The sequence below is a fragment of the Anopheles stephensi genome, chromosome 3 (genome assembly GCF_013141755.1).
Source record: "Anopheles stephensi strain Indian chromosome 3, UCI_ANSTEP_V1.0, whole genome shotgun sequence".
NCBI classification, from domain to species: Eukaryota; Metazoa; Arthropoda; class Insecta; order Diptera; family Culicidae; genus Anopheles; species Anopheles stephensi.
In genome coordinates, this window is record NC_050203.1 from 31721139 (window position 1) to 31746521 (window position 25383).

The following is a 25383-nucleotide window of genomic DNA, read 5'->3' on the forward strand; positions in this document are numbered from 1 at the left end:
TACATGTTGAGTTTTTTTTTATTTCATTCATTTTTCGCACTCCACACTGCTGAACGATTTCATATGGTCGTCGTCTTTTCTTCCTTTTCTTCAATAATCTCTATACACTATTCCTTCCTCGTTCTTGCCCCTGCAAGCATCTAAACAGAGCATCTAATAATAAATAATAGGTGTGTGTGTGTTTTTTTCTCAGATTGTTTTACGAACAATTGCATCTCACCATCTCTTTCAACTGTCCCGTTTTATATAGTCTTTCTACACCGTTTCCCAATTATTAACAATAGTCACTTTCGCTATCACCGTGAAGCGATTGTTAACGCCCTTTTCTGTCTCTTTCTCTAACCCTGCTGTGATTTTGGGTTGCTCTATGGTGTTTGTATAAATTTTAATACATTACGCCTAAATTACGTGTACGGAGAAACAAAAAACACCACGATTTAACTATTCAAACGAAAAGGAAAAAAATGGGAAGGATAAATTACTTTCACCACTAGCAGAGCCTACAGGAAAATACTAGTGACAAGGATGAAGAACAAATGGGAGCCATATCACCACATCCACCGGACGTTCCCCGTTTCCCCCGCTATCCCTATCGATTCGTACATATTACACGCCTTATTCTGATTTTCAGTCAAATGTAACGCTTTGCAAGAAAAACGTTTGGTTTCTGCTCCCCTTTTCGCATGCATAACTATCAACAGCCACAAAAACGGACAATTTCCTTTCGACCGCTTCTCCCCTTCATTACTTGTATGTATATCGGCTAAACAAGCACCGTTAGAAAACTTTGCAGCAATATTACCGATGGCCCCCCGGATTCGTTTTCACAGACTATTGCTTTCGGTTTTGCCAAAACCCTGCCGCTTCCATTCGTTATCCTAAATTTTGTTTCCATACTGTCGCTTTACCTAATCGTCATTTATCCCCTATCGATAACGCAGCAGACACCTTTCTGGGGTGTTTCTCGCTCGAGACAGTAATAGGTTCCATTGGGCAACGTATACGATGATTCGTTCGCTTGTTTAAATTATCCTAGTTATTTGCTTTACACGCCTAAACCGGGTCGGCACGTGGGCCGTAGCAGGAGCAGGACACTTTAGCTCTTCTTGTTTTTTTTTTGGGATGAATTTGGGAGAGCTATTTACATTCTGCGGTAGAATTTAGCACTATCCTTCGCCACACAGTATCGTGAAAGCACGGCGTGAAAAAAAAGAAGTGCTTTGCTTCTTAACTCTTAATCTGCTCTCAATGTAATGTGATGATGCGATGAACCGCCCCCTTGGTGAGTGAGTGGGGGCAATGGTTCCGAACACGAACAAACCATCATTACGTCGTGTGTTGCTTTATAACTTATCATTTATATATATATCTCTAGGCTGTATATATATACGGTATTGACATACTTATCGAGCCGACATTCCTGCGCCAGCAGTTGGTTGGACACTCCCGTCGGGATGTCGGTTGGAGTTCAGTTCTGTTTTGAGTTTGCCGTTGCTCGCTGCTTGACGACACCCGGGAAACGCTAGGAACCGAGGTATCTTTGAGGAATTCCGATACCCGGTGGTAGAGCGATCTGCCGCTACAGTACGGCCTCCACGACCGTACTCTGTCGAAATGCAACCCTTCCCCATCATCGACGGGGAAGAAATCATAAGCTTTGCCGTGATTATTGCCGTGTGCGTGGTTGTAACGATTCCATGTCCGATACGGATCCTCCTAGTTGCTGTGCTGACGCATTATTTGATTCATCACCTGTGGAATATGCAAAGAGAGAGGCGTTATTAGCCATTAGCGAAAGGGAACGGGTTGCAGACAGCAATTGTTCTAATCCACACTACGGGCACATCCAAATGAAACTAAACAGCAACGCAAAGCATAGTAACAGACACTCACACACACAGCTCTAGTGAAGAACAAGGTCTAAAGAATTTAAATAAAAATTGATGAAGGAGGACACGAATTGCTACAACTACCGTACAAAGTAACTCAACGAACAGCACAACAGATTTGGGTAATGAAACGAGCAGAACTGACCTAGAAGCAGCAAGGAGCTGCTTTTCTACCGGACGCTTTCTAATATGTGCGTGTGCTTGGTGTGAACGTGTTCGGCATCAGCTTCCACCAATTCGTCTTCGATTCGTAACGCTACTCGCTGCTGCAGGGCTGGGCCGGATTTCGGTGGGAACGGACGACACACAACAAATGGCCGACGGATCACAGATAAGTTTCACGGGACAAGAAAGGGACGCGGGGAACGGGAAGACCGGACATTGTGGAGCGGACGTTACGAACCGAAGGACACCACCAATTAGATAACCTCACTCGTTTGCTGTCGCCGTTAGAGCGCCGCGACGGGCGAGAAGGCATTGGAGGCGCCGCCGCTCGTACCGGGACCAACGACGACGACGGGCGACCGTTGACCATCGTCCGTACCATTACCGTCCGATGCGGAGCTCTCGCTTAGCTCTAGCTGACAGCCTGCCCACAGGACGCGGATAAGAACAATGATACATTCCCCGGTTCCCCCACCAGGACGACAAAGCCACAAGCAAGATTTGAAGAAGAAAAGATCGAAAAAAGAGTAATACGGAAGTGAGAATAGCAACCAAGCGATGCGAGAAGCAAATAAGCACAATGTGTGTGTGTGTGTGGCGCGCGCAACGGTAGTATATGGCAAATCTTTACTGTGGAGTGAACAGATGATTGTGGAGCTTGAGATCTGGCGTCCTCTTACCTAGTATCGCTGCCTGCACCCGTGCCCTATCCCGATCGATGAAGATCGACGTGAGGAGGAAGAACACTCCGCCAAGCACTTCCACGAAGCAGGTCGAGAACAGTGCGTACTGCAACGCACGGAACTTGACCAGCGGTGGATCATCTTCGGTGACCGCTGCGGCAAGTGGACTATCATCCACCGCAGCGACGGTACTATTTTCGGCCAGCTGCGATAGTACGGCGATCGATTGTGTGGTCGCAATGGTGAGGAACGTTTTCGATGATAGTGCGTCCGCACTTGCGCGAATAGCTCGCTTGATTGCTTCGGAAATCTGCGTGTGATTGGGGATTCAATGTATTAATGTTCTGCAGTGATTTTACCCAAACCTGCAACGAATACTTACCACACCGACGAAGTAAGGACTGCCGGCATCACCGAACGCATGTGAGATAAGAATTTGGAAGGCTTCCGCGGTCGATCGTCTCGTTGGCACCACAACGTACTGTAAGATAGAGCGGACGATTTCAAAATTATCTTTCTGCCACAAATCCTAAATTCCTTAGCAAGCGATACAAAGCCGAACAAGATAATGGATAAAGAAAGAATCTACTGCTGTGAGAGCTTCACGATATAACGACGGTTGTGCGGAAAGCGAGAGAGAGAAAGAGCATTGTTTGCACTACTACTCAACAGATGGCGCCACACGCACTCGGGAGAAGAATGCGTGCAAAAAGGGCACAGAACAGACAGCGCGCCGGTGCGCGTCGACCGCTTTGGGATTTCGATTGGTATTTTTAAACGCGTGACCTGCCTGTCAACGGGTCTTGCGTTTTAAAAACAAAACGACAAACAAAAACAAAACGATTGTTTTGGTTGATGATAGAAAAATAAGTTTTCCCAAGCAAAGACGTGGCAAACATCCGTACGGAGGAACCCGCCGTTCCTTCTCCCGTGACAATCTATGCACCCGGAGGGTATAACGAAGGGCAGGTTAAGGGGTTGAATCATTCTTATTGAATCATTACGGGCGATCGTGGCCTGAAGGATCAGTACTAGTAGGACACGCAGTAGTGTTGAGTAGAGTGCAAACAAATGTCTCGGAAACAATTTACACCTTGGAAGCTTTACTTAAAGTAAAACATTAAAAGAATCACATTTGTGCATCGTCCGCCTAGGACCGTCGATAACTTGGAAGCTCTCAAAAACAAAAAGGTTGAATAAATTTAGAAATTAAATGCTTTAATGATTGAAACGTTACACAAAAGCATCACACACACACAACAAAATCTACATTGTAAGACCACACACAAGCCAACACACGCACACACATATACTTTCACCAGAAGAAGAAGAAAAGGATAGAAATTTTATTTTATTTAGTTAAAGTTTGAAAAAATCGGTTATAATACAATAAAGCGGTTCTTTCCATTAGAATAAAGCAGAATCATTATCAGCACGCTTTGTGGTGCTACCGGAAATATGATTCTAAAGGCTGAAAGGCCCCGGTATAATAAATTCAACTTTACAAATCGATTGGGCCGGTTGGTAGTTAAAGCCCGGCCCGGAAGTAATTAATTTTACGGGCGACTGTCTGCCCCGTTACATTTCCATTAGAGATAGCAAGGTGTGACGCCTGTGCTAACACCTCTCGCAATAACGGCCACACGGGTATTAATGTATTATTAAAATTAGTATAATGTCACACGATCAAACGTACCACCACCACCAAACACCGATCAGTGACTGATTAGTGTGCTACTAAAATACTGGAAAAAAGGGGGAAGCGAAAGTATTGTGCGTGAGTGAGTGCGTGCGAGTGGGGTCTGGTAGCACAAACCCGAAAGGACGTCCGAAATCGAACACATACAAAAGCAACGAACGAGGACGCGTGTCAGTCAGGAGGTAGTAGTAGTAGTTGGTTTGTAGTGTGCAGACGGACAGAGACAGTATTAGTAGCTGAGCAAGAGCGACAACAGATGTATAGCAGCCAAAGAAAAAAAAACAAAACAAAGTGACCAACAGTGTACAGTAAAACGTAGAGAGAGAGAGATGTATGGTGATAGTATTCTCTTACCAGCAGAATGTCCGCCACGATCGCCCAATTGAGATTCAGGGCAAGTTCGCCGAAAAAGATAAGTGCGTACGTCGCGTAAATGTTTACCCGCACCAAGTACATCGCACCGAACAGCAGGGGCGCGCTCAGTAGCAAACCGGCCGCACAGATGTACGGATCGGCCTTGAGGAACTTCACGTTCAGGCGGGTGGACAGGTACGATCCGAGCGGCACACCGATGATACCGGTCGTCATTGTAATGGCGCCGAAAATGAACGATACTCTGGGTTGGTTTTTGTTTAGGGTTTTTTTTTGTTTTGTTCGCACAGGAGCATAGATTGTCACGGGCACGGCAGGTACGGCGCGGTTCGACCGGGAGGACGAAGATCACGTTATGACATTAGGCAAAACAGATTCGCAAAACAACAATCGCAAATGACATGGTACATGAGGAGGTCCGAAAAGAAAACGAAAAGAAAAGTGAAAAATTTGATTAATTTTGAAAAACGTCTGGAAATTGAATTGAAAGTAAAATTTTTAAGAAATTAGCATTTGTATGAATAGAAAGAGCATCTTCCCAACAACCATTCCGCCTTCGTTATCGTCGCGAGCATTTCACCAGCCAAGGTTCTTCTCTTATCCATCCATCATCGATCCGTGTTATCCGCTCTTCGTTCCTTACCAGCAGCATGTCGGCCACAATCGGCCAGGACATGTTGAGCGCCACTTCGGCGATGAACACCAGCGTAAAGCACCAGGCACTGCTATACTTCACCACCACCAGTGCAATGTAGATGAAAGGTGAGCTGGTGATTAAACCCGAAGCACAGATCAGCGGATCAGCGTTCGGGTACAGTGGTCGCAAACGATTCGACAGGACGGTGCCGAGCGGAACGCCAATCAAACCGGCCAACATCGCTACTACTCCAAACCGGGACGATACACTTCCGGAAGAATAATTGGGAAGGAGGAAGAATGTTGGTTATTTGTGTTGGCAAGGCTAAAACCGAAGGCGTAAGGTCTCCTTTCGATGAGCATAGAGGCTAAAAAGAGAATAAACCGAAAAACACACTCCGACCCTTCAAAGAAGGGTTTGCTACTTACTCGTTCAGTGTTATATGTTCGTTGCCCGGTTGGGAGATGAGACCCAGGTGGATGAATTTCGGTCCCCACCATGCGAGCGCACCGGTCACGAACGCTACACAGGTAAAGCCTAACGTCGACAGCATGAACGAAGGATTGCGTACGATCGCGGCCACATCCGTCTTGTACGAGGTGGCCTGGATGTGGTTGGTACCCTCGCTCTGGCCCCGCTCCGGATCGCGCAGCATAATGATGAGGGCAACGGCGATCGCACCGAGCACGGGTGTCACACGAAGCGACCACTGCCACGACTCCATAATGCTTGCCATTTTCGCACCAACGATGTACCTGTAGCCACAGGAAGGAAGGAAAGGTTAGGCTCGTCTCATAATCTTCCCGCAGTGTGTATCCCTTCATACCCGCAGCCAGATCCAACCGGGATGGCGAAGTAGAACAGCGCCAACATCTTGGACCGCATTTCGCCCACAAACAGGTCGGAGATGATGGTGGGTGCGATCGTACTGTAGGACGCCTCGCCAACACCGACCAGCGCCCGGAACGTGATGAACCAGCCGAACGTTTTCATGTACGATCCGGCCAGGGTGGTCGTGCTCCAGAGCGTTACGCCGAGTACCATTATCCACTTCCGCGAGTACCGATCGCCCAGGTAGCCGAACAGCGGTGCAAACAGCATGTAGGATAGTACGAACGCCGTCTGCAGGAGGCCACCCTCATCGTCACCGATCTGGAAGGTGTCCTGTATCTCCGTTAACACACCTGTGCAAGAGGAGAGCAAAAAAGAAGAGCATTACAATCAAGCTCATCAACTGTACTGGTGCGGGGAGAAGAAGCATCATCATTATTAGAGTGTTTGTGTGAAGTAACGATATAAGAAAAAAAAAACGAAGCTCCATATCTAATTGACGCTACAGTGAGACGTTAATGGAATCGTTCTCTGTAGGCTCGTCTACATGATCGTCATGCGACTTGCGGTGTACGTCAGCGTTTCCCAGAAAAGGAACAGACAAGGTGAAATGGAACGAATCGTCTATAAAACCGGGGGTAGCAGCGGCGTTCGGCGCACTACTTCCGCTGACGCACTTGGTCGCCGAAGTAAACACCTATTTTGGGAGACAACTTAAGAGACAACTGGGGAAACAAATCACTCAAAAATTGTGTGCACTAAATAAAGTTGGAGAAAAATAATTTAAACTCAATCCAACGAATTGGCCAAGGCGAGTAAGTGTCACTAGGGTTAATCAGGCTTTAAACATATTCGGTGCATTCAACTCCGACACTCCTCCAGTACGCAGCCTTTCACCGATCGAATGCATCGTCCAGTGTGAAGGGGGGTGTTGTGCATCGTCAATGACCATCACCTCATCGTTGGCGCTAATAATGAATTCCACGGCTGGCGCTGCTTTTACTAGCAGCAACGAATTAACCTCAGAATTTGGAGCATGTTACCAATTTTCCTCAAGTAATCGTGACGGGTCAAACCCCATCTTTTTTCAGGCTATTTGTTCCCAAAGCCGGAACTTGAAGCGATCGAGCGATTAGGAGCAGCACTCATTACGCTGATGTCGCTTTTTTTCGAACAGAGCCAAGTATAACACACACGATCGGATGATCAGATCACGCGCGACGACTTTGAACCCGCGACAAGGACTACAAGCAAGTGCCTCTGATCGCTGACACTTTGTTGAAGGGAGTGCTCCGTTACGTCGGGAATGCAGGGAGAGCAGGCAGGCACAGTACTGGCGTTCGAAAATAGTTTATTTTTATTTCCGTACTTTCGCGAAGCGCAGCCAAAAAATGAACTGCCCTCCCCCCAGTGACATGGCCACGGTTGCATCATCGTTGGGTGAAGACCACGGTTCAACGGCGATAGAGCACATCACAAGTGTCATGATGACGGTCGATGAGACAATGATTTTTTTACTAAAACCTACTGGATTTAAGGCGAATTGTGCAACATCAGTTCCAAGTAGTTGAACATAAAACTACTTCAATATCGTTCAAGCTCGATATGGAAAAGAATCTCAGCACTGATCAACCGAACAGTCACGTGGGAACAAATTGTCTCCGCGACTGTTATCTTCCTGCACCGTCACGCTAATGGAAGGAGCAAACAGCGATGCCATAGATCAAACACGCAATCAAACGGAAGGTGCTCCCTTCCGTTTGGCTGCGAGATATGGGTGGCGACACGGCGGACAATTCTTTTAAAGCATCAATTTGTCTTTAAACTTAATTGATCCACCAATTCACCTCACAGAACCATGTCACGTGATGGGAAGATTCGTCTCCATCAATTTCTCCGTGCGAAAGGGCGGACACTACACAGCGCCAAGTCTCGCACGCCATTTGGCGATAATTGGCAAATTGGATATTGTGTGCCGAGGCCGAGCAAAAAGGTTAGAGCAAAAGTCAATCTATATAGTGTCATTAAATTGAATCATGCCGCGAATCGAATTCGCCAACATTCCCATCCCCCCATCGTTCGAAAGGGAAATTGTGGAAATGGAAGCGAACGAGCTATAAATTGGAAATGTTGACCTTGTATTTTATTGAAGATCATCGTTCCCGAGGTGGGTCCTGATTGATTGAACGATCTGTCTTTCGGCAGGTCAATGTTGTTTTGTGATGATCACATCGCAGATGGTCTAAAATTTAACTGTGTGTGACTATTGACGTGGTTAGCGGCGGATCGTTTTGGTTCAATGCCAGTTGCCAGACGGGTGATGCTCAGCTGTGGGATGGGTGGGTTTGAGTCAGTCCGTTTAATTAATTCCAACGCATTGAGCATAAACAAAACGTCCGCCAAAGTGCACACCAATGCAGTTGGACGATCATACGATACGGGAAGAAGACCTTGAGACAATACTTGCTGCTTTGCTTGCATCAAGTAAAATCTTTTATACGACGCAGAAAACAAACTGAGCATCGTTTGAGGTACCGTGCAGTAAAGATCGCGTGATCGAGGAGGAACACACATGTGCGCCACCACCACGAAGCGGAAAGAAATGCGTTTCCATAGAGCATAACCAAGAAAATGGCCTTAAAAAAGGGGGAAAAGTGCATTCGCCCTCGCCAAGCAGAGAACCGGGGTTGCGGTGTACACATTGGTTGTAAAACAACTGTAGGCATCCCGGGGGAGCAGAAGTTCGATACGGTTAATTTGACTTTATTTGGATGAAGCGTGACGGTACGTCGAGTAAACAGGTTCGGAACCCTAAAGAACCTCAGTAACCGCGGTAAAGGGGTTCAAGGGCTGGTTTCTATCACGGTGAAAGATGCACTCTAGACCAATCTAAACAAATGCATCCAATATCGATCGACACTAGAAGGAGGACCACACTGTTGGAAAGCCAAACATTTGCCTTGTTCTCTCGCCCCAAGTTGTCCCTCCCAAGCAAACATCAACCGGCTTTCGATTTATTGACCGTGAAGGGCTCTCGCTCGTAAGACACGTCAGGTTCGAAAGCGATAAAAATATGACATGAAGGACTCGCTATAGCTTGCCGGTTGATGGTGGAACACCCGAAAGATTGGAGTGGATAATAAAGATGCATTTCGCTTTAACTCTCAAAAACGCCCACCAGCGAAGAAACCATTATTACATCAGCGTGTTCCATATCACGCACACTTTAAATATAACTACAAGCGGGAGAAGAACTCCTTGCTTCTGTGTTAAGGGTTCGACCGAACGGGAACTCAAACACCACTGCTGAGGGGGGCATATATGCATCGGGTCGAAACGAAGCAGAAGGAGGCGTTAATTGCAGTTGAAATCCATCACCCAAGATCGGAGCATCCCTTCCGGAAGACACTGGTTCGTTCGCTCGTTAGTGATGATTGATCGAATACAAACCTCCGAAGGTTTTTCCGTCCCTGGCAGGGTCGGATGATCTTTACCACCAGAGACTAGCGGTGCATGATATCCATATTAACCGGGTGGTGTTAAGAAGACTTTCGACCATTTTTACTGTTATGCTCCTATGACATCAGGCCGCCTTTGGGATAGGGAAACTCCCAATATCGGGTCACACTTGTCACCATCCCCATGAAACTGAAACCCTTGAAGGAAAAAAACGGTGGATCGTGTCCCATTCATATGTTTTACAGCTGGACGTGTTAATAAAATGATTTACTCGCTTCTTCCGCGTACTCGATGAGCGATATCTTCACATAAAAGGGCGCATCGTCTTAAGCACTTGCCTCGTGAATCAAACGAGTGTGTGTTTTAGGAAGCGTGGATCTCCCGCAAGATGTGTCAAGACTCAATGAAACGAAAGACACACCCCGACGACCGTGACTCAGTTACGCCACACGGTGGGGCCTGCACTCTGCAGCTTGTTTGCTTTCATAATCTTCTCGCTAGAGCGCTGTTAGGAAACACCTTATAAGACTTCATAGCCGCGCACTCCAAAGATAGGGCATGCATCCAAGCTGAGTGTCTCACAGAGGCCAACAATCTTATCTTACCTTGGGAGGAATGTCATTTAAAGCGCACGAACGTCAACTATCGGGCAGAGGCTAATTAATGATCACAATAGCTGTGAAAAGAAGTGCAACAACGTTTGCTAGCAGCAAAGCAAGTGAAAGGTGTTTTCCTTCGCAACATTTTCCACTCTGACCCTAACCGAACAACAGACGATCACGGGTATAGATCTCGCCTTACATAACTTCCACAGCACATTAGCAGTCGTCGTGCGAAATGTGGTACAGAGTAAAAGTGCCACCGGTCTTGTCTGCCGAGGGAAAGCTTGGCAGGTTGACTAGAGATCATTTTATTATTAGCCTGCCACACATATTTCACCAAAAGCGAGCTGAAATTAAATGCCAGCAAGCAGGAGCGCGACCCACATCGTGCTCGGGGTGGATCGAGCATAAATTTGACATAACTTCTGCTTTCGCCTCGTTTCGACTCGCTAAATTGACCGCATTTCTCGCCAACTGTGGGGGTATGGGATGGGTACGTAACGTGTGGAATTTCTGTGGTGTGTGACGATCGTTGCGCGATGGAATTGGATGGTTTTTAGGCAATTAATAAATGAGGAACGTATTAGGGGAAACAATTATTCTTGATGAGAGAAGAATTAGGTTTGGTAGAAGAAAATGGCGTTAATTTGAATAAGGGTTGTGAAATTATTCTTCTTGTGTGGCTCTATAGAGAGGGAGAGAGCCCTGTCTTGATGTGAGCCTTGATTGCTGGATCTTGAGTCCGGACTGGATTCAACATCTGGTCCTGTTATTTCAAGATAAAAAGTTATATCTTATGCCCTTATTTGAGCTGGACTGATCAGCACATTCCAATATCCAATACTAACATCAGGACAATCCCCGACATCAACCTGCCCAAAAATCCAAACAAACACTCCATCCTACTCAACTAACCTCACACAACATTTTAATCCCTTAATCTGATGCAATAACTGCCGCATGATGATAAAGTTCTCTAAAAACAATTAACACACCAAATTCAAAACCGACCCGAACCGGTTGGACATCCAATCCCACACACAGAGGGAAAGCACAGCTCCTCGTCTTCTTATCAGAGCCTTATGTCTCCTAAGCTCGTCCCTTCGTACTGTTGTGGCTTGCAAATGTATCCACAAGCGAGCATGTACGAGCACCCAACAGACTTACTGAACTCGCCGCCACTGCTGTGGCAATGATGACGCGTCAGCACGTGAAACGTGTTTACCCTGGTGGAAATGGATGACACATACCGGCGTGGTGTCGGACTGGCGCCTTCACCAACACCATCAACGCGGCACCCCTCGTTGAACGTGTTCCCGAGTGGGGTTTTTATTCCTCTGCAAGACCCATAATCCACCAAAACAGAAAAGCGTGAGAGAAGAAAAGCATTTTCGCAACAAAAACAAAAGTTGGACTTGGAAAAATTGTTACCCCTGCAAGAAACTGCCCCAAACTGCTCTGCTTCAAACAAAAACATTCAACAGCAAAACAATTTAAACACGGTCGAAGATAATAATAGCAACTCTAAATAACGGACGCACACACACACACACACGCTCATTGAGGCCGCCGCCATCGCCATTGGGAAGGCCGCGCGGCCGATCGCCACCCCAAAACGTGACGTCATGTTGGAGGCGGCATCGCAAACCGAAGAGAAGCACACACCACCAGGCATTAATCGTACGCCGATTGGTTGATTTCGGATCGCGCCACTTCGGATTGTGTTTGCTCGCTGCTTGTTGTATGTTTGTGGGGCCACCGTATTTTTTTATGCTATGTGCGTAAGTGTGTATGCGTGTCTGTATCGCCGATTGCTCCACGCGTAATGTTTGCCGATGCGTCTTGGAGCAACACACCACTGCCAAAGAGACCGGCGGCTCCTCTCTTATCGTCTTAAGACAGTTCGTGCAGAAAACCGCAGCACACAAACACCAGCGAAGGCGTATGCGTGTGTGTGTGTATGTGAGGCACATACTTTTGGGGTCTATAGTCGGCGGTAGTCTTGAAGAATGTGGTGAGAAGCATTTCTTGCGTTTTTCTGCCCTTGCTTCAGTCAGCACCTACAGAGTCTGCTACACCGAAAGATCAGCGCAGATCAGTGGTGGCTGTTCGGTGCGATCGTACTCCTCTTTTATGCCGGGTAATGCACTTTCTGCTGGGCGAAGGACCAAAGAACGGAAACGCTGGCGGACGGACCATATGTGCAACGGAATTTTGCATCTTTTTCGCATTTGCTCGCGCACAGCTTGCAGCAGAGGAGGGGAGACAAATTTAAAAAGAGACGTTTAAAAATAGTTGCCACGGGATGCCGAGACGTAAACCGAGTTCCCGCTGCACGAAAATGTTGCGAACTAAGGCGCGAACAGTCTAGCGCAGTGTTTTAGCGATTCCCCCTCAGAGATACGTGATTGAATGTGAAACTAATGCGCTGTTAACGTCTAATCAGTGCTCTACGCGCAACCTTCGTCTTGCTTTATTTATACAACGAGGTTTCATTAGCCTCTGGCCTGATAAGAACTGTTGCGTTGAAGTCAAAATGTGGACCAGTGTTTAACATCCTTGAAGCAACAGGCATCCTGCGCTGGCTAGTACTGAATGTATGAATGGATCCCCCCCGAAGTTCCGGGCTCCGGACGATGGGTTCATCTGGTGCATTACTCATCAACCGAATCGTATCATATTCTATTCTAGCCATTGGAATCATCGCGTGATTCAGGGTGCTTTTTTGTAAACATCGTACGATGCTACACAAAATTGCCGAGCCGGTCTCGATGGACGTACGCAGGCGTGACTGGGGAACCGGCCCTTGCCATCACAGACAAACAGCGTGGAACACGTGAGCCCTGGTCGATGATAGACGGGATGGTCGGTCGATAGGGGAGCAAGGGAGTACAAGATTTAATAACAAACCGTTTTGATTAGGGTGGTGGTGTTGATATTAAAAAGCATTTTAACGATTTGCGATTCTGTTCGTATGACACGGGAAGTTAGATAAGTTTTAGCAAATTTAATTATAGAAAAGAATAAAATAGAAATTTAATATAAACAACAAAATCGTAACTATTGGAGATAATATCGTCTGTACGCAATATTCAGCAACAGAAAATTAAATCAAGGAAGCTAGAAATGACAGGCCATGCCCTCTAGCGGTTGTAGAGCCATATGAGAAGAAGTATAATGTCCAAATAAATAATTAAAAAACTATTCTTAAGTAAGTAAATCAATTCAAACAAACAGAAACAAGATTAATATAAAACGGTTATTTAACCGAAAATTCGAAATTACTTAAAATATTTAAATTCATACATTCTAGGTTTTTGGTAAATATTGACTCAACCACATATCCCACAACAACGACCTCTTAGGTGATGTCTGACATTCCTGGCTTACTAAACGTAATGATACCAGGTAGTTGGATAATCAGTCCTCACTATGGGGGAACGACAAAGATGGGATTTGAACCCCAGTCCTTCCGTATGAAGACCGGCGCCGTCGCCGACTCCACCACTCACAAACAGAAACATAAAACGGTAAATTAACCGAAAATTTGAAATTATTTTAAATATTTAAACTCACAATTTTTGGTAAATATTCACTCGAAAACATATCCACAATTTTCATATTTCCCCAGTCATATGAATAAAATAAAATTATCAAATCCACGTGATCGCGTGTGGTGCGGGAAAACGTTTCCCAAATCGCAGTCCAAATTTTACCCCGTACAAAAATAGCACACACTATTTGCATCCATCTAAGTGCTGCTTCAAGCTTTTCCATCGCCCCATGATCACTGGCAGAACCTTCAGGGGAATCCACCCACCACCAATGTCCAACGGGGTCCATAAGAAACATTGCGGGAAGTCACGAAAAGCAATGTGTCGGACGCCGGCCGCCGGAAGCATTAAAAAACAATACAGACCCCAGCCCCCAACAAAATACAGCAAAACACAGCGTCACTGTGCCTTCATTAGTGTTTCGCTTGTGCCAAGAGGTTGTCGCTGGTGGGAGTACCCGCCTGGCGCGACATCGTGGCAATCGAGTGACTTCCGATTGGTTCCGCGTCTGCGTCACATATCGTACGATGTTTGATGGCGTAGTAGCAGTATGTGTAAGGCCTCCCCCTTACGGTACTTCATTGCGCGCCTATCTCCAAGTGCGTTGCCGTACTCGTTATCTCGAGAGGTTGGGGAAGCCTAAATCAGCGACACACCTTCAAATAGTAACCCTCCTTTCACACTGTGCTGCTCGACACCTCAAGGAGACCTTCTCCTCCGTTCTCAGTCCAACATTCTTGGCGAACGTTTAATCCGTACAGACAACAAGAGAACATTTGCACCGGAAATGATGCAAAACCGAAAAGGGAATGTGGCGTGTGCCCCGGGCATGGGGAGCTTGTGTCTGTTGAAAGCAACTTCAATACAAACTTATCCGCGAACGTGCCCACCATTTGCATCTCCGATGTGCAATCGCATCTGTGGCGATCGAGCAGTGAGTGTAAAAATAAAACTCTTCTGCATCTCATGTACGGACAACACCATCATGCAAGCATGCATGCAGGCGGGGTTGAAGTTGCTGAGCTTTTATTGCACGTTCCTGTTTTTTTTTGGTTATTAAATGCTTCATTGCGGCAGTTGGGTGGGTTTGGTTGCGCCAGATGGATGATATAATTATCGTTAATTGTTGCTCACCAGTATCAAGGAGGGCGAGCGCGCGCGCGTAATAGAATGCGCCATCCCCGTACAAACTTGGAGCGCGAGCGTTGCGACACGTTTTGTTGCGGTGGTTTGTTGTCGCGTCCGATATGGACCCCGCATGATTGCGTCGATGATAGGAGCAGAGAGCAGGGAACGGTCTAAAGACGGCCAAAGTCACGTCTCTTTGGGCTCAGGTCTCTCGTTCGCTCGATCGCTTACGGCTTATCAGCCGTTTAATGATTTGCCAATCATATGATCGTGTGTGATGCAAGTGATGCCGTTACGTTGTCTTGATGACGGAGCAGTAGCTCTGAGTTGGAAGTACACACAATGTTATGATGGGTTTTGGATTGCTGGAAACGATATTCGGTTTATCATCTCATGCGATATCGATATCTAATCTTTGATACTGGGTTGCTTCTTTACTGTAATCGGATTTCAATTCTTTTTGGACTAAAGCCCACTAAGTCTTGGACAGCCATTGCTGTCTTATTTCACTTATTATTTGACAAATTAAAACACCTGCCAAAAGTTGCCTTTATATTAGTTGTGTTTCTCCAAAAAGAATCCTGGACATTGCAAAACCCCATATCCTAGGGTTCAAATCCCAACCCGGCACGTTCCCCCGGAGTGACGACTGACTATCCAACTACGTGGTATCATTAAGTCTAGTAAGCCAAAAATGGCAGACATGACCTTTTAAGCGGTCGTTAGGCTAAGAAGCGACTCTTCCAGAGATTAAGCGATCATTTGCTGATTCGATCAGAGTTGTAAGCGATCAGTATTGTCTTGATGACGTATAAGTCGTTTCTCTTCTACAGCTTGTAACAGTATGTAACCAACGCCATTTCTGGTGATCATGATGAAGTTTTTTATAATAATCTAAATAATCTAATAAAGGCTCGACCGGTGCTGTATCCTATCCTGAGATACTGGTTGGATATTGATTAGCTTCAATTTATAGTTTTAAAAAGTGTATAAAATCAAATCTCGAGCTTGGGCTTTGGATAGGATTCATATCATCAACAAGGAACATGGAAGGTAATTCGATAGAGCTATCCTAAACAATTTCTTAGTTGATCAACAGTCATAAAGCAATCAGTTACGAATCCTGCTGCTTTATAAGACTAATGGATACCGAATCGAACACTCAGATATAGCTTGCCCTCATGTCATGCCTGTAATTGAACACCATTACACACCGGCAATCAATTGAAACGATATAAATATAATTCCCATTTGTTCAACTACGTCAAACCTATCGACCGAGCAAGGATGGGCAGAAATATCACCACCCGTCGATTTGAATAAATATTACCCTGCTATTCGTACATTGCAGGGAATGCTTTTTTCAGCTCTGATCACGATAGAATTAGAAGAAATCCACTTCTCTACTTGATCGTCACGCACGTAACATGACACCATCGTGCACCGTCGTCTTGGAATCTCGTAACTGCAACAAGCCTCTCCGCAGGCGCAAGCAAAAGAAAGAAGGTATGCCACTAATGTGACAGTCAGTCAAACATTCCATCCGACGCGAGTTGTACGATCATTTTACATCTACCGATCGACGGTGGAATGTTAAATGCGGGAATGTATTGCGCGGACGTCGCCTGCCATCGCCCGTCGAGCATCGATTTGCTTATTCTAGGGAAAATGCTAACGATGCCCTTTTCTCGCTGGCTTCGCGGGAGAAATGTGTCGTTTTTGGTGGTGGTCTTTATTGTTTCTTACCCAGCTCGATTGTTGATTTATCAAATCGATATTTATTTGTGTTTATAAAACCGCATTCAAGTCCATAAACTTAAACCCAATTGCCTAGGAAGGCATGGAGTTGTATACACGAAGAAAGCGTCGCCTAACTAATGACCACAATTTGTAATAAAAGCAGAATTTAGTTGAGTTCTTTACGGTAAACAAACAACAATTATTTACACTTCACTGGTAGAATGTTGGTTCCAAACAGCTCTCCAACAAATTCTAAACATAATTTTGGGGCCACACACACACAGCGAGTTAAGCTTGCTCCGATGAAGATTAACCTGACAAACATCACCACGGGATTACTTGCCCAAAAATGCGCCGGCCGGGCGAAAGAAACCCGGGCTCCAACGCTTGAGTGACAGACGACATGCGCCACGACATGCTGTAATGAGATAGACCTGAACGGGAAACACCCGCACCATCGTGATGGATTCCATATCGTCCAAAAGGTAAGGAAGAAGATTAGCTTCTCAACACACACAAAAAAACCGGATTTTAAATTGATCGACGATTTGGGTGCAGCAAAGCCGGAAGACAATCGCCCACAGCATGATGCACGTCAGACGGGAAAAAATGCATTAGCCATCGCCGCTACTAGCCACCCACGGGCACCGACAAGTCTGGAGGATTTAAAGGGCGGCAAGAATTTAATTTAAACTAGAGATAATTTATGTTTCGGTTCTTTCACCTCCATAACCTGCAGGGGCACGATGCATCTCGCCCACGCCAGCAGGAGCAGCATAATGTGTAAAACCCACGAAACATCAGTCAGTTTGAGCCATCTCTTTTGAAAAAAATGCATTTATGCAGCCAGAAGAAGATGAGGGTTCTCGATACCGATCGCCGACTGGTAGGCACATAACAAAACAACCATAAAATTAAGGGCAAGTCTAGATGGGATGATACGGGGGGAGGAGGGGTGAAGAATTTTAAACACGATAACAACACCGGTAATATCGCTAACCGAGAGAGGGACTAGCTGATGTTATGGATAAATTATTACCATTTAAGGTGGCGTGTTTCCCGTGTGGGATGAGACTGTTGCCCACACTTCAAGCTTTATTTTACAGCCCGGAAGGATATAGTTTATGCTCCTAGATGGGCGGTCCTGCAAGAGGTCCACAAAGGGCTATAATTCTAAGGGGAATTTTTGGTCGGGAAAAGAGAAAGTTGATGAAGATGTCCGTAATTTAAATAGATCCACGTGTCACATTTCAGAGATAAGAGGATCGCTCTGAGAAAATCGATGTTTTGTGATCCTTACCCGCCCTTTACGACAATTGACTGTTATTTATCTAAATAAACTATCCCCATTTAGGAGTATAATTTCCATGTCAAGTTGGTACGATCAAAAGGCTATCGACCAAACACCGACGTTCATCTTCAACGATCATTCGTTAACAAAAACCCCACCTTCGACCGGAAAACCGACTCGTCCATTAGTATTGACACATTTCCCATCGATTGCGTTCGCGAACATTCCTCTTCTGCCAATCGCACTGATTGCTCATAAAAAACGGCGCCTTATTTGCTTTGCCTACATACACCGCCGTGAGCGCCACAGTTTGCCATACCTTTGTCTATATGTTTTCTTTTTTCTTTGCGTAACATACTTTACGTGTGCAACGGTGAAAAATAGTTAACAATTTGTGCAGCTTTTGCGAAATAAGTACATCCCAAATGGTTTGCGACTTTGCAGATGATGGTGAAACAAAGATGGCCGGTGTGGAATTTGCTGGACTTGGGTAATCCCTGAAGGCTTTTAGCATAGCTCCGACGTGTGTAAAACCGTGAGTGGAACATCTTGCCGAGAGGGGAGTTTTTAAGCGTGTTAAGCAGAAGATTGAGAAAACGCACCCCACACATCGAATGTTCTAAGAAGTTCTTGAGACAGTGTGGAGCCTTCACGGAGAGCAAAAAGGCAGGATGGATTGGATTAATTCGAGCTTTTTGTTCTTCCCTCTTCGTCTAATGGTGGCGCAACTCTGTAGCCAAAATATTCCACACTCCCTTCCATTTTATTTCTTTTAAAAAAATGGCGAACATATTCGTCACCCCATTCACCGCATTACGCCAGCAACAACAGCAAACGAAACAGACACGTCACGGACCGTTGCAAAAAAAAAGCCAGGTCCCAAAACAAAATAATCAATTTACTATTCCTAGCTCATCGCGCGGCGGTGCAGATTGGCGCTACATCGGCCCTCATACGCGAACGTGTCGCGGTCGACACTCGCAGCGCAAACGCAACCACAAAAAAATTTTCTATAAAAAAAGTAAATAAAAGCAAAGTAAAGCGTCCCGTTTAACCGTCTATTCCGGACAAGGTCGCTGCCGAAAGCGGTCGTCTCAGCAGTAACATAAGGTGAGGGGCGCTAACCAACGACCAACCAAACCGTGTACTTGTTGTCTACTGCTCCACACGCACTAAAGCCGTTTGGTGATAGGTACATGCAATTTCTTTGCCGTGGAAAGTGACATTGAAAGATATTCAAAAGACGTCATCTTCGTCCGCTTAGGAAACCACAGAGACCATAGGAGTTTATGCATTTTTTAGTACTTCGCCAATATCTGTTCCAAGGCTCAATGACGCGGCTGCTGCTGCGTGTGAATGAACTCTCTTCTTCCCGTAATTTTTGTACTCCTTGTACTATGTCTAAGAGTAAAAGTATCGATCGCGCGCTTGGAACCTTCCTGACTTCGTCAACCAACGGCAGTGGCAGTTAGTTGCGTCGCCTAAAAAGAAAGTGACGATCGGACACGAATCAACGTAATTGCTTCAGCGTACCAACTCAACCAGATCCAAAATCGAGCCAACACTACCCCAAAAAAAAACCGGGGTAATGATGATTTTCCAAAATAAAACAACCGGAAAATAAAGCCGAATAATGGATAGCTAGGCTTCTATATCCACCCCGGCCGGCTACCAACAACGGGGAGAGTAGAAATTGACTTTGACGATATAAGCACCACCGGAACTAGAGTTTAGCGGACTTTAGCGGAGCTAAGTGAAATTGCTTTTACTTTTCACAACAATTTTAAGCAACCGATTAGTATTCGACTTGCTGCTTTGCGAAGAGTTTACTTTTAGTTCCCTCAAATACAGGTATTTTGTCCCTCGCAGTTGGAACGTTACTTGAGGAATAGTTTAATAAGGTAAATGGTATGTCCGTTGAGAATCCCGCTGGGACCTGGCGATTCAGGAATCTTGGGACTGGAATGCAAAACATGACGAACATGCACCTTTTCCCTCAAGCAAATATGCTCAAGGCCATTCGCTGGGATAAGTAATGAAATGTGACTTTTCCATCTCTTATCCGCTTTTCCGGAACTAATCACGATCAAGCTGGTAGCGGGGAGAAACAACAATGCAACTGAGCCGGTGTATGCCTCTGAGTCCCTGCGCTCAAGACGACGACATCGTTACACCGGCCGAAAGCGAATGCCGCGATTGTGTGTACACTGGAGACAACTTTCTTAATTGGACATGCAATCGCGTCATCGTCGCACGACGCCAACACAGTCAAAAAACATACGCCTCCGGATCCGCGGTGGGACATGTACTTGGAGAGTGCGAATACGTTCGCGGTATAACCTTCCTCCTTGTTTATCCGCTTAATCTTTCCTCCAGATGATTCACGCCTATAAACCATTTTTATATGCATTTGTACAGAGTACCATGGCTCTTGCAGGATTGACTCTCATGGCTCATGGATTTAGTAATTGCAGTTCTAGTTTGCTGAAAGTAAGCTGCATGGCTCTAGCTACTATTTGACTCATGGGCTAGCAACATCTGAAGTAGCTATCCTGCACTGCTACTAATTAATTTGCGCTTCTGGGGCCGATGCTCTCAACAGGAGAAAGTGAAGTAAGCCTCAAGGGTTCTCTAGCACTTGAGAAAGAAAGTGAATGAAAGCGAATCCAATTAGAATGTGCTGACGGCCCTAGAAGTAATGCGCGGCCCAACCGTACTGGAAGCTAGTTAAATGAGGAAGCAAGTTGAGATAAAATATATAGAATTATAAAATATGATCTAAAGATCTATCGCGAATCATATGCGTCCAGCTATTAAGGAACGCTTTCCTAACTGTCCCTAATGAGGTCCTTCTCACCGAGCGGTCCGAAAACAAACAAAACTATTTACCGTTTCCGCGGTCAAGTGCACTCTACGCTTAAGGGAAGGAAAAACACCTTTACTACAATAACGCAATAAATGCACTTATAAAACCATATGGGTAAAAGGCGCACCGCACCATGGGCGTATGGGTGCCGTGACCGTTAACCGGGCAGCATAGCGCTCAATCAACCGCAATCAAAACGGGACGCCTCTCGGAACGATGGCTGTACCAAATTATGACTGACAAATGGGAATTTGAGTTCCAGGAGTACCCCTCTTGCTGCCTGGCACCCTAACCGTTAATGACGTTTGATAAGACGTTAGACAGGGGTATTCGAATGAAGCCCGCGATCGACAAACAGCATCATGCAAGTCATTATTCCTACAATCGACGCTGTTCGGACGATCGTGGAACATTGCAAGCACGCACCCCAATATGCCAATAAATTTGTCGCACCCTAGTGCGTGTTTGTGCATCAATTTATTGCGTTTACGAAAACATTTTCCAAACACAATTAAAAAAAAAAGAACCCTCCCGTTTGCATGGTTTTGTAACGAATTTATAGCAACGAGGGTAAGGAGACAGAGTACAAATCGTTCGATTACAATTTTAACCACGCATCCTACTGCTGCTGCTGCTGCTGCTGTTCCCGGTGGAAGATAAAGCACCCATTTATTATAACACCATATAATCAGGCACGTTATTTGTTTAGTGATAGGTTCGGGTTTTGCCCCTTGCTGGGCTGTCCCTTCCCTTCAACTCTAACGCGTGGTGTAATCGGAGGGATTTTGGCCAGCGAAAAAGATCCCTCCAAAAATGCAATGTACGGCGTGAAGACTTATGACACGCAGCGAGGATAATAAATTGTGGCAGCAAAGTACGAGGGGGTAAAAGCGGAAAATAAAATTCATTACATGTGGTTTTTCTTTCTAAAAAACAGCCACACACAAACACATGAACCAATCGGATCGGGCCTGCCTGTCCGGTTGGATGCATTCGGGATGGAATTAACGTGGGTCGTGGGACGGAGAAGGAATTAAGTTGAGATATTGCTTCGGGAGGGAGCTTAAAGGGCTTCTTGGCGAATGGTATTAATTGGAAAAAATGAGTTAGCTTACGAGCTGGATGTTTCCCAAAATGAATGCACAACTAAAGGAGTGCAAGCTGTATGAGATCATCAGATTCGAAAGAAGGCAAACAGATTGTACTGGTGGGTAGTTGGGTAATTTAGCGTGACTGACAAAACTTATCGCCACGCTGCAGATGATGATAACCGATATGGAAGAGGGTGCACACCACAGGCAATTCTTTGGACAAGATTTTTTTTTTTGGTGAACAATGTCATCGGTTCAATACCGTGCGTTGAAGATAAGGCAGCGGGGAAGTTCACAATATCGATTCTTTGATTTGGTTCCCCTCTCGGATGTCACAAATGAAACCCTGATTGCTTGCCCTTCTCTTGGCAGAAGATAGCATTGGAAGAATATAGCATTGCAAAGTTATCACCAGGGAGCGCGTCTCCTACGTGCAGAACGACTGACGTCTTAACGAGGGCGTGCAGAAGGAAAATTTGGAAATCATTACTTGTGCACATACAATATGCAGGGATTATGCATTCATTTATGCACACGACTCCCACCGAGCGTCGTGACGTGTCAATGCAAGCCACAATTCTGGCTCTCGCCGTTCAACGCAAAGAGACGTCTTCGTCCCGCAAGTAGCAAGTCGGGATGCATTTCAAGTACGGAACAAATTACAAACGCAAAAGCCATTGTAATGCATTGGCGCACGCATCCAGTTTCTCTTCTCTTCCACTGGCCACCTGTTGCTGCTCATCCACAATAGCTGTGAGTCACCGAAAAACGGGCCGGATGTACCACCATGATACACGTACACACCAAGCTTGTATGTGTGTGAGTATATGCAAATAAGAACGGAACGTGAGACACTCTGTAATATGGTGGAAGCTCGACCAGCTTCGTTTGCCACTTACCCGCAATCGTGAACCGATCCATGTAGTTGATGAGGTTGACGAAACATAAAACTATCACCGTAAACCACGCATTGGACCCGATCGCTGTCGTTGCCGCATCCTCATCTTGCGAGTTCCGCGTGTCCGTTCCTCCGTACCCTTCGTCCATGGACGATGTCACCGAGTCCGAGTCGGTGGGCATTAGGCGCTGCTGTGAGTTGGTGGCCGGTATTTTCCCCGCCGGGTTGGACTGTATACCACCGGTGGCAGGCGTCATGGCGGTGCTCGACCCGCTTCCCGGGTTCCCTCCTCCGGCCGGCATACTGACTGTCCCGTCCACTGGATCGATCGGAGGTTCCGACGCTACTTTACTGTATCCTTGACTGGAAGGCATTCGAATGTGACCACTCTGCAACCTAAAATTCGCCTCTTTTCGACCCGGAGACGGCTTCGCTCAAACACCCGGGGGACACGTCGTCGATGCGACGCGAAAGTGATTATGTGGCACCAGAGCCCGTCCGGATCGTACGATATTGTTACAAATTCCTTTTTGTTACACTCTCTTTCTCTTTATCCAACACGCGTCGGCAGCGTCGGCACTTTCTTCTTAACTACGCGTCACAATGTAAACAACACACTACTGAGCACACGCACACATAGGCGCGCAAATTTAGCAACGCGTACGAATAAAACACCGTGGAAAAGGATGGGTGAGGAAAGCCGGGAAATCGAAATTCTTTGGCCACCTTTTGTTGGGTGCCTTTTCCAACCCTGCCGTCGGTCGGTTGCACGATATCAGTGGACAAACGGGATCTTGCAAGATTCTACACTTCGTAGGTTATTTTTACTCAACCAACACACGTATGTAAACACACAAACACTTTGCGAAAAACCAGGCCGCACCAGGCTTTTCGCTGCACACTTTAATCGCGTTACACAATGGTACAATGAGTTTTCGTTTGCACTACTGCGTTTGCGAATGGGGAAACTTTTATATTTTGGATTTGCAGAAGTATGGCTAATGGAGCCAGACGCGCGTTGGCGTTTCTGTAGCTGCTGCTCCGTGATGTTCCGGCTCGGTGGCTTGAAGGAAAACTTTTTCGGACGGAGCATGTAGAACACGTCCTACTGCCACGAGAATTGAAATCGGTATAGGTTCGGTTAACCGGATTCGGGAGCGATTTGATGGGAAGAATAACCCGGATGAACCGTGGCGTTGCGTTGTTTATACGCGCAGGTTGAGAGTTTGCTTTAAGCACATTGAATGCGTGAATAGCATATGGTCAAAATATGATTTTGTATACAAAAATAGGAAATTTAAAGCATATATAGTTTTGTATATCGTTGGCAAATTGATTGAGAGTTCAATATTATAAAATTTCACACTTTGAAAGATTTTGTTTGCAACAATATCAATCATTTGATCAAAATATATAAAAATAATTATAACCTAACTCAATATCCCATTGTGCCCTGCTCGAAGCTGCAGTTTTGACGCATAACTGCTCGAATGCTCAAAATCACCTGATTTTGACAGCCGGTAGAGCTGCTCGAAAGCTGGGCAATGTAAAAGGAGCTTTTTTGTAACGGTTATTCGCGATTTGAATCCCTCAACTAGCTTGGCTTCATTACAGGGCTACGCAATAAAAACTCCAGAGTGTTTTTATTCACAATTTAGAGGATAGAGACATGGATATTTTTTTACTGGCTGGAATATGTCCATTTCATTTCCATTATCCATTTTTTAATTGGCTGGGTCGGTCCGGTGGCCGAGCCGATAAATTTGCCGTTCTTCACACCGCAGGACTGGAGTTCAAATCCCATCCAGACCGCCTCCCCGTACACAGGACTGACTACCTTGCTACGGGTAAAATCAAGTCAAAGAAAGTCAGAAATGGCAGGCCGAGACCTTTCAAGGTTGAAATGCCAAGGAAAAAGAAGAAGGAGTATAAAAGGTTTCCAAAAACTTGTGTAATTCTGCGAAACTCTTCAGAAATTCTGGGAGCATTGACTTCAAGATCGGACCGATTTATGAAACACCGGGCAGAGGTACAGATTTCCTGGGACGTTGGTACAGCTGTCGAAGACCACAATGGACGGTATGCAGTTAAAGGCTTTGATCTGATCTCTTCAATTCTTGTGCGGCAAAGGTGACATCGATCGTGATAATCGCGATAGAAAACCTCTACTACCTTGGCATAGGCAGAAGCACATAGTATTGAGGACCCGTGCCTAATGGTGGTCTCCAGAAACTCGTACGATTCAGAAGCTTCCAGGAACGTCAGTGTATGATACCAGTCCAATAGTCTAAACTGAAGACTTGCAGAGGACACCAAGGCTCTCACCCAATTTCGAGCGATGCATTATAGAGACTTCCTTTGGTGGAATCCTGACGCTAGTCAAGAAGTGCAAATACCCTGGAGTTAAAAACTTAAAACATATGACGCAAATGAAATATATCATCATGATTATTGTAACAGCAAAAATCCATGAACGAC

General features: G+C 45.7%; 1 protein-coding gene across 4 annotated transcripts; it reads right to left on the reverse strand.

Moving 5' to 3' along the window:
• On the reverse strand, positions 1 to 24048 carry LOC118509512 (protein spinster). Of its 4 annotated transcripts, none has more exons than XM_036050199.1 (8): positions 22907 to 24048; positions 6272 to 6629; positions 5874 to 6200; positions 5452 to 5713; positions 3120 to 3218; positions 2735 to 3047; positions 2035 to 2478; positions 1 to 1752 (listed from the first exon to the last, which is right to left on the reverse strand). In XM_036050199.1, the coding sequence occupies exons 1-7, from the start codon at positions 23277 to 23279 to the stop codon at positions 2339 to 2341; spliced, it is 1872 nt and encodes a 623-aa protein (XP_035906092.1). In that variant the 5' UTR covers positions 23280 to 24048; the 3' UTR covers positions 1 to 1752; positions 2035 to 2338. The 4 variants fall into 4 exon arrangements, with proteins under 4 accessions (XP_035906092.1, XP_035906091.1, XP_035906094.1 ...); XM_036050198.1 differs by lacking the exon at positions 5452 to 5713 and adding an exon at positions 4791 to 5052 and having other exon boundaries at positions 22907 to 24046; XM_036050201.1 differs by lacking the exon at positions 2035 to 2478 and having other exon boundaries at positions 22907 to 24047.
• Positions 24049 to 25383: the final 1335 nt, after the last annotated feature.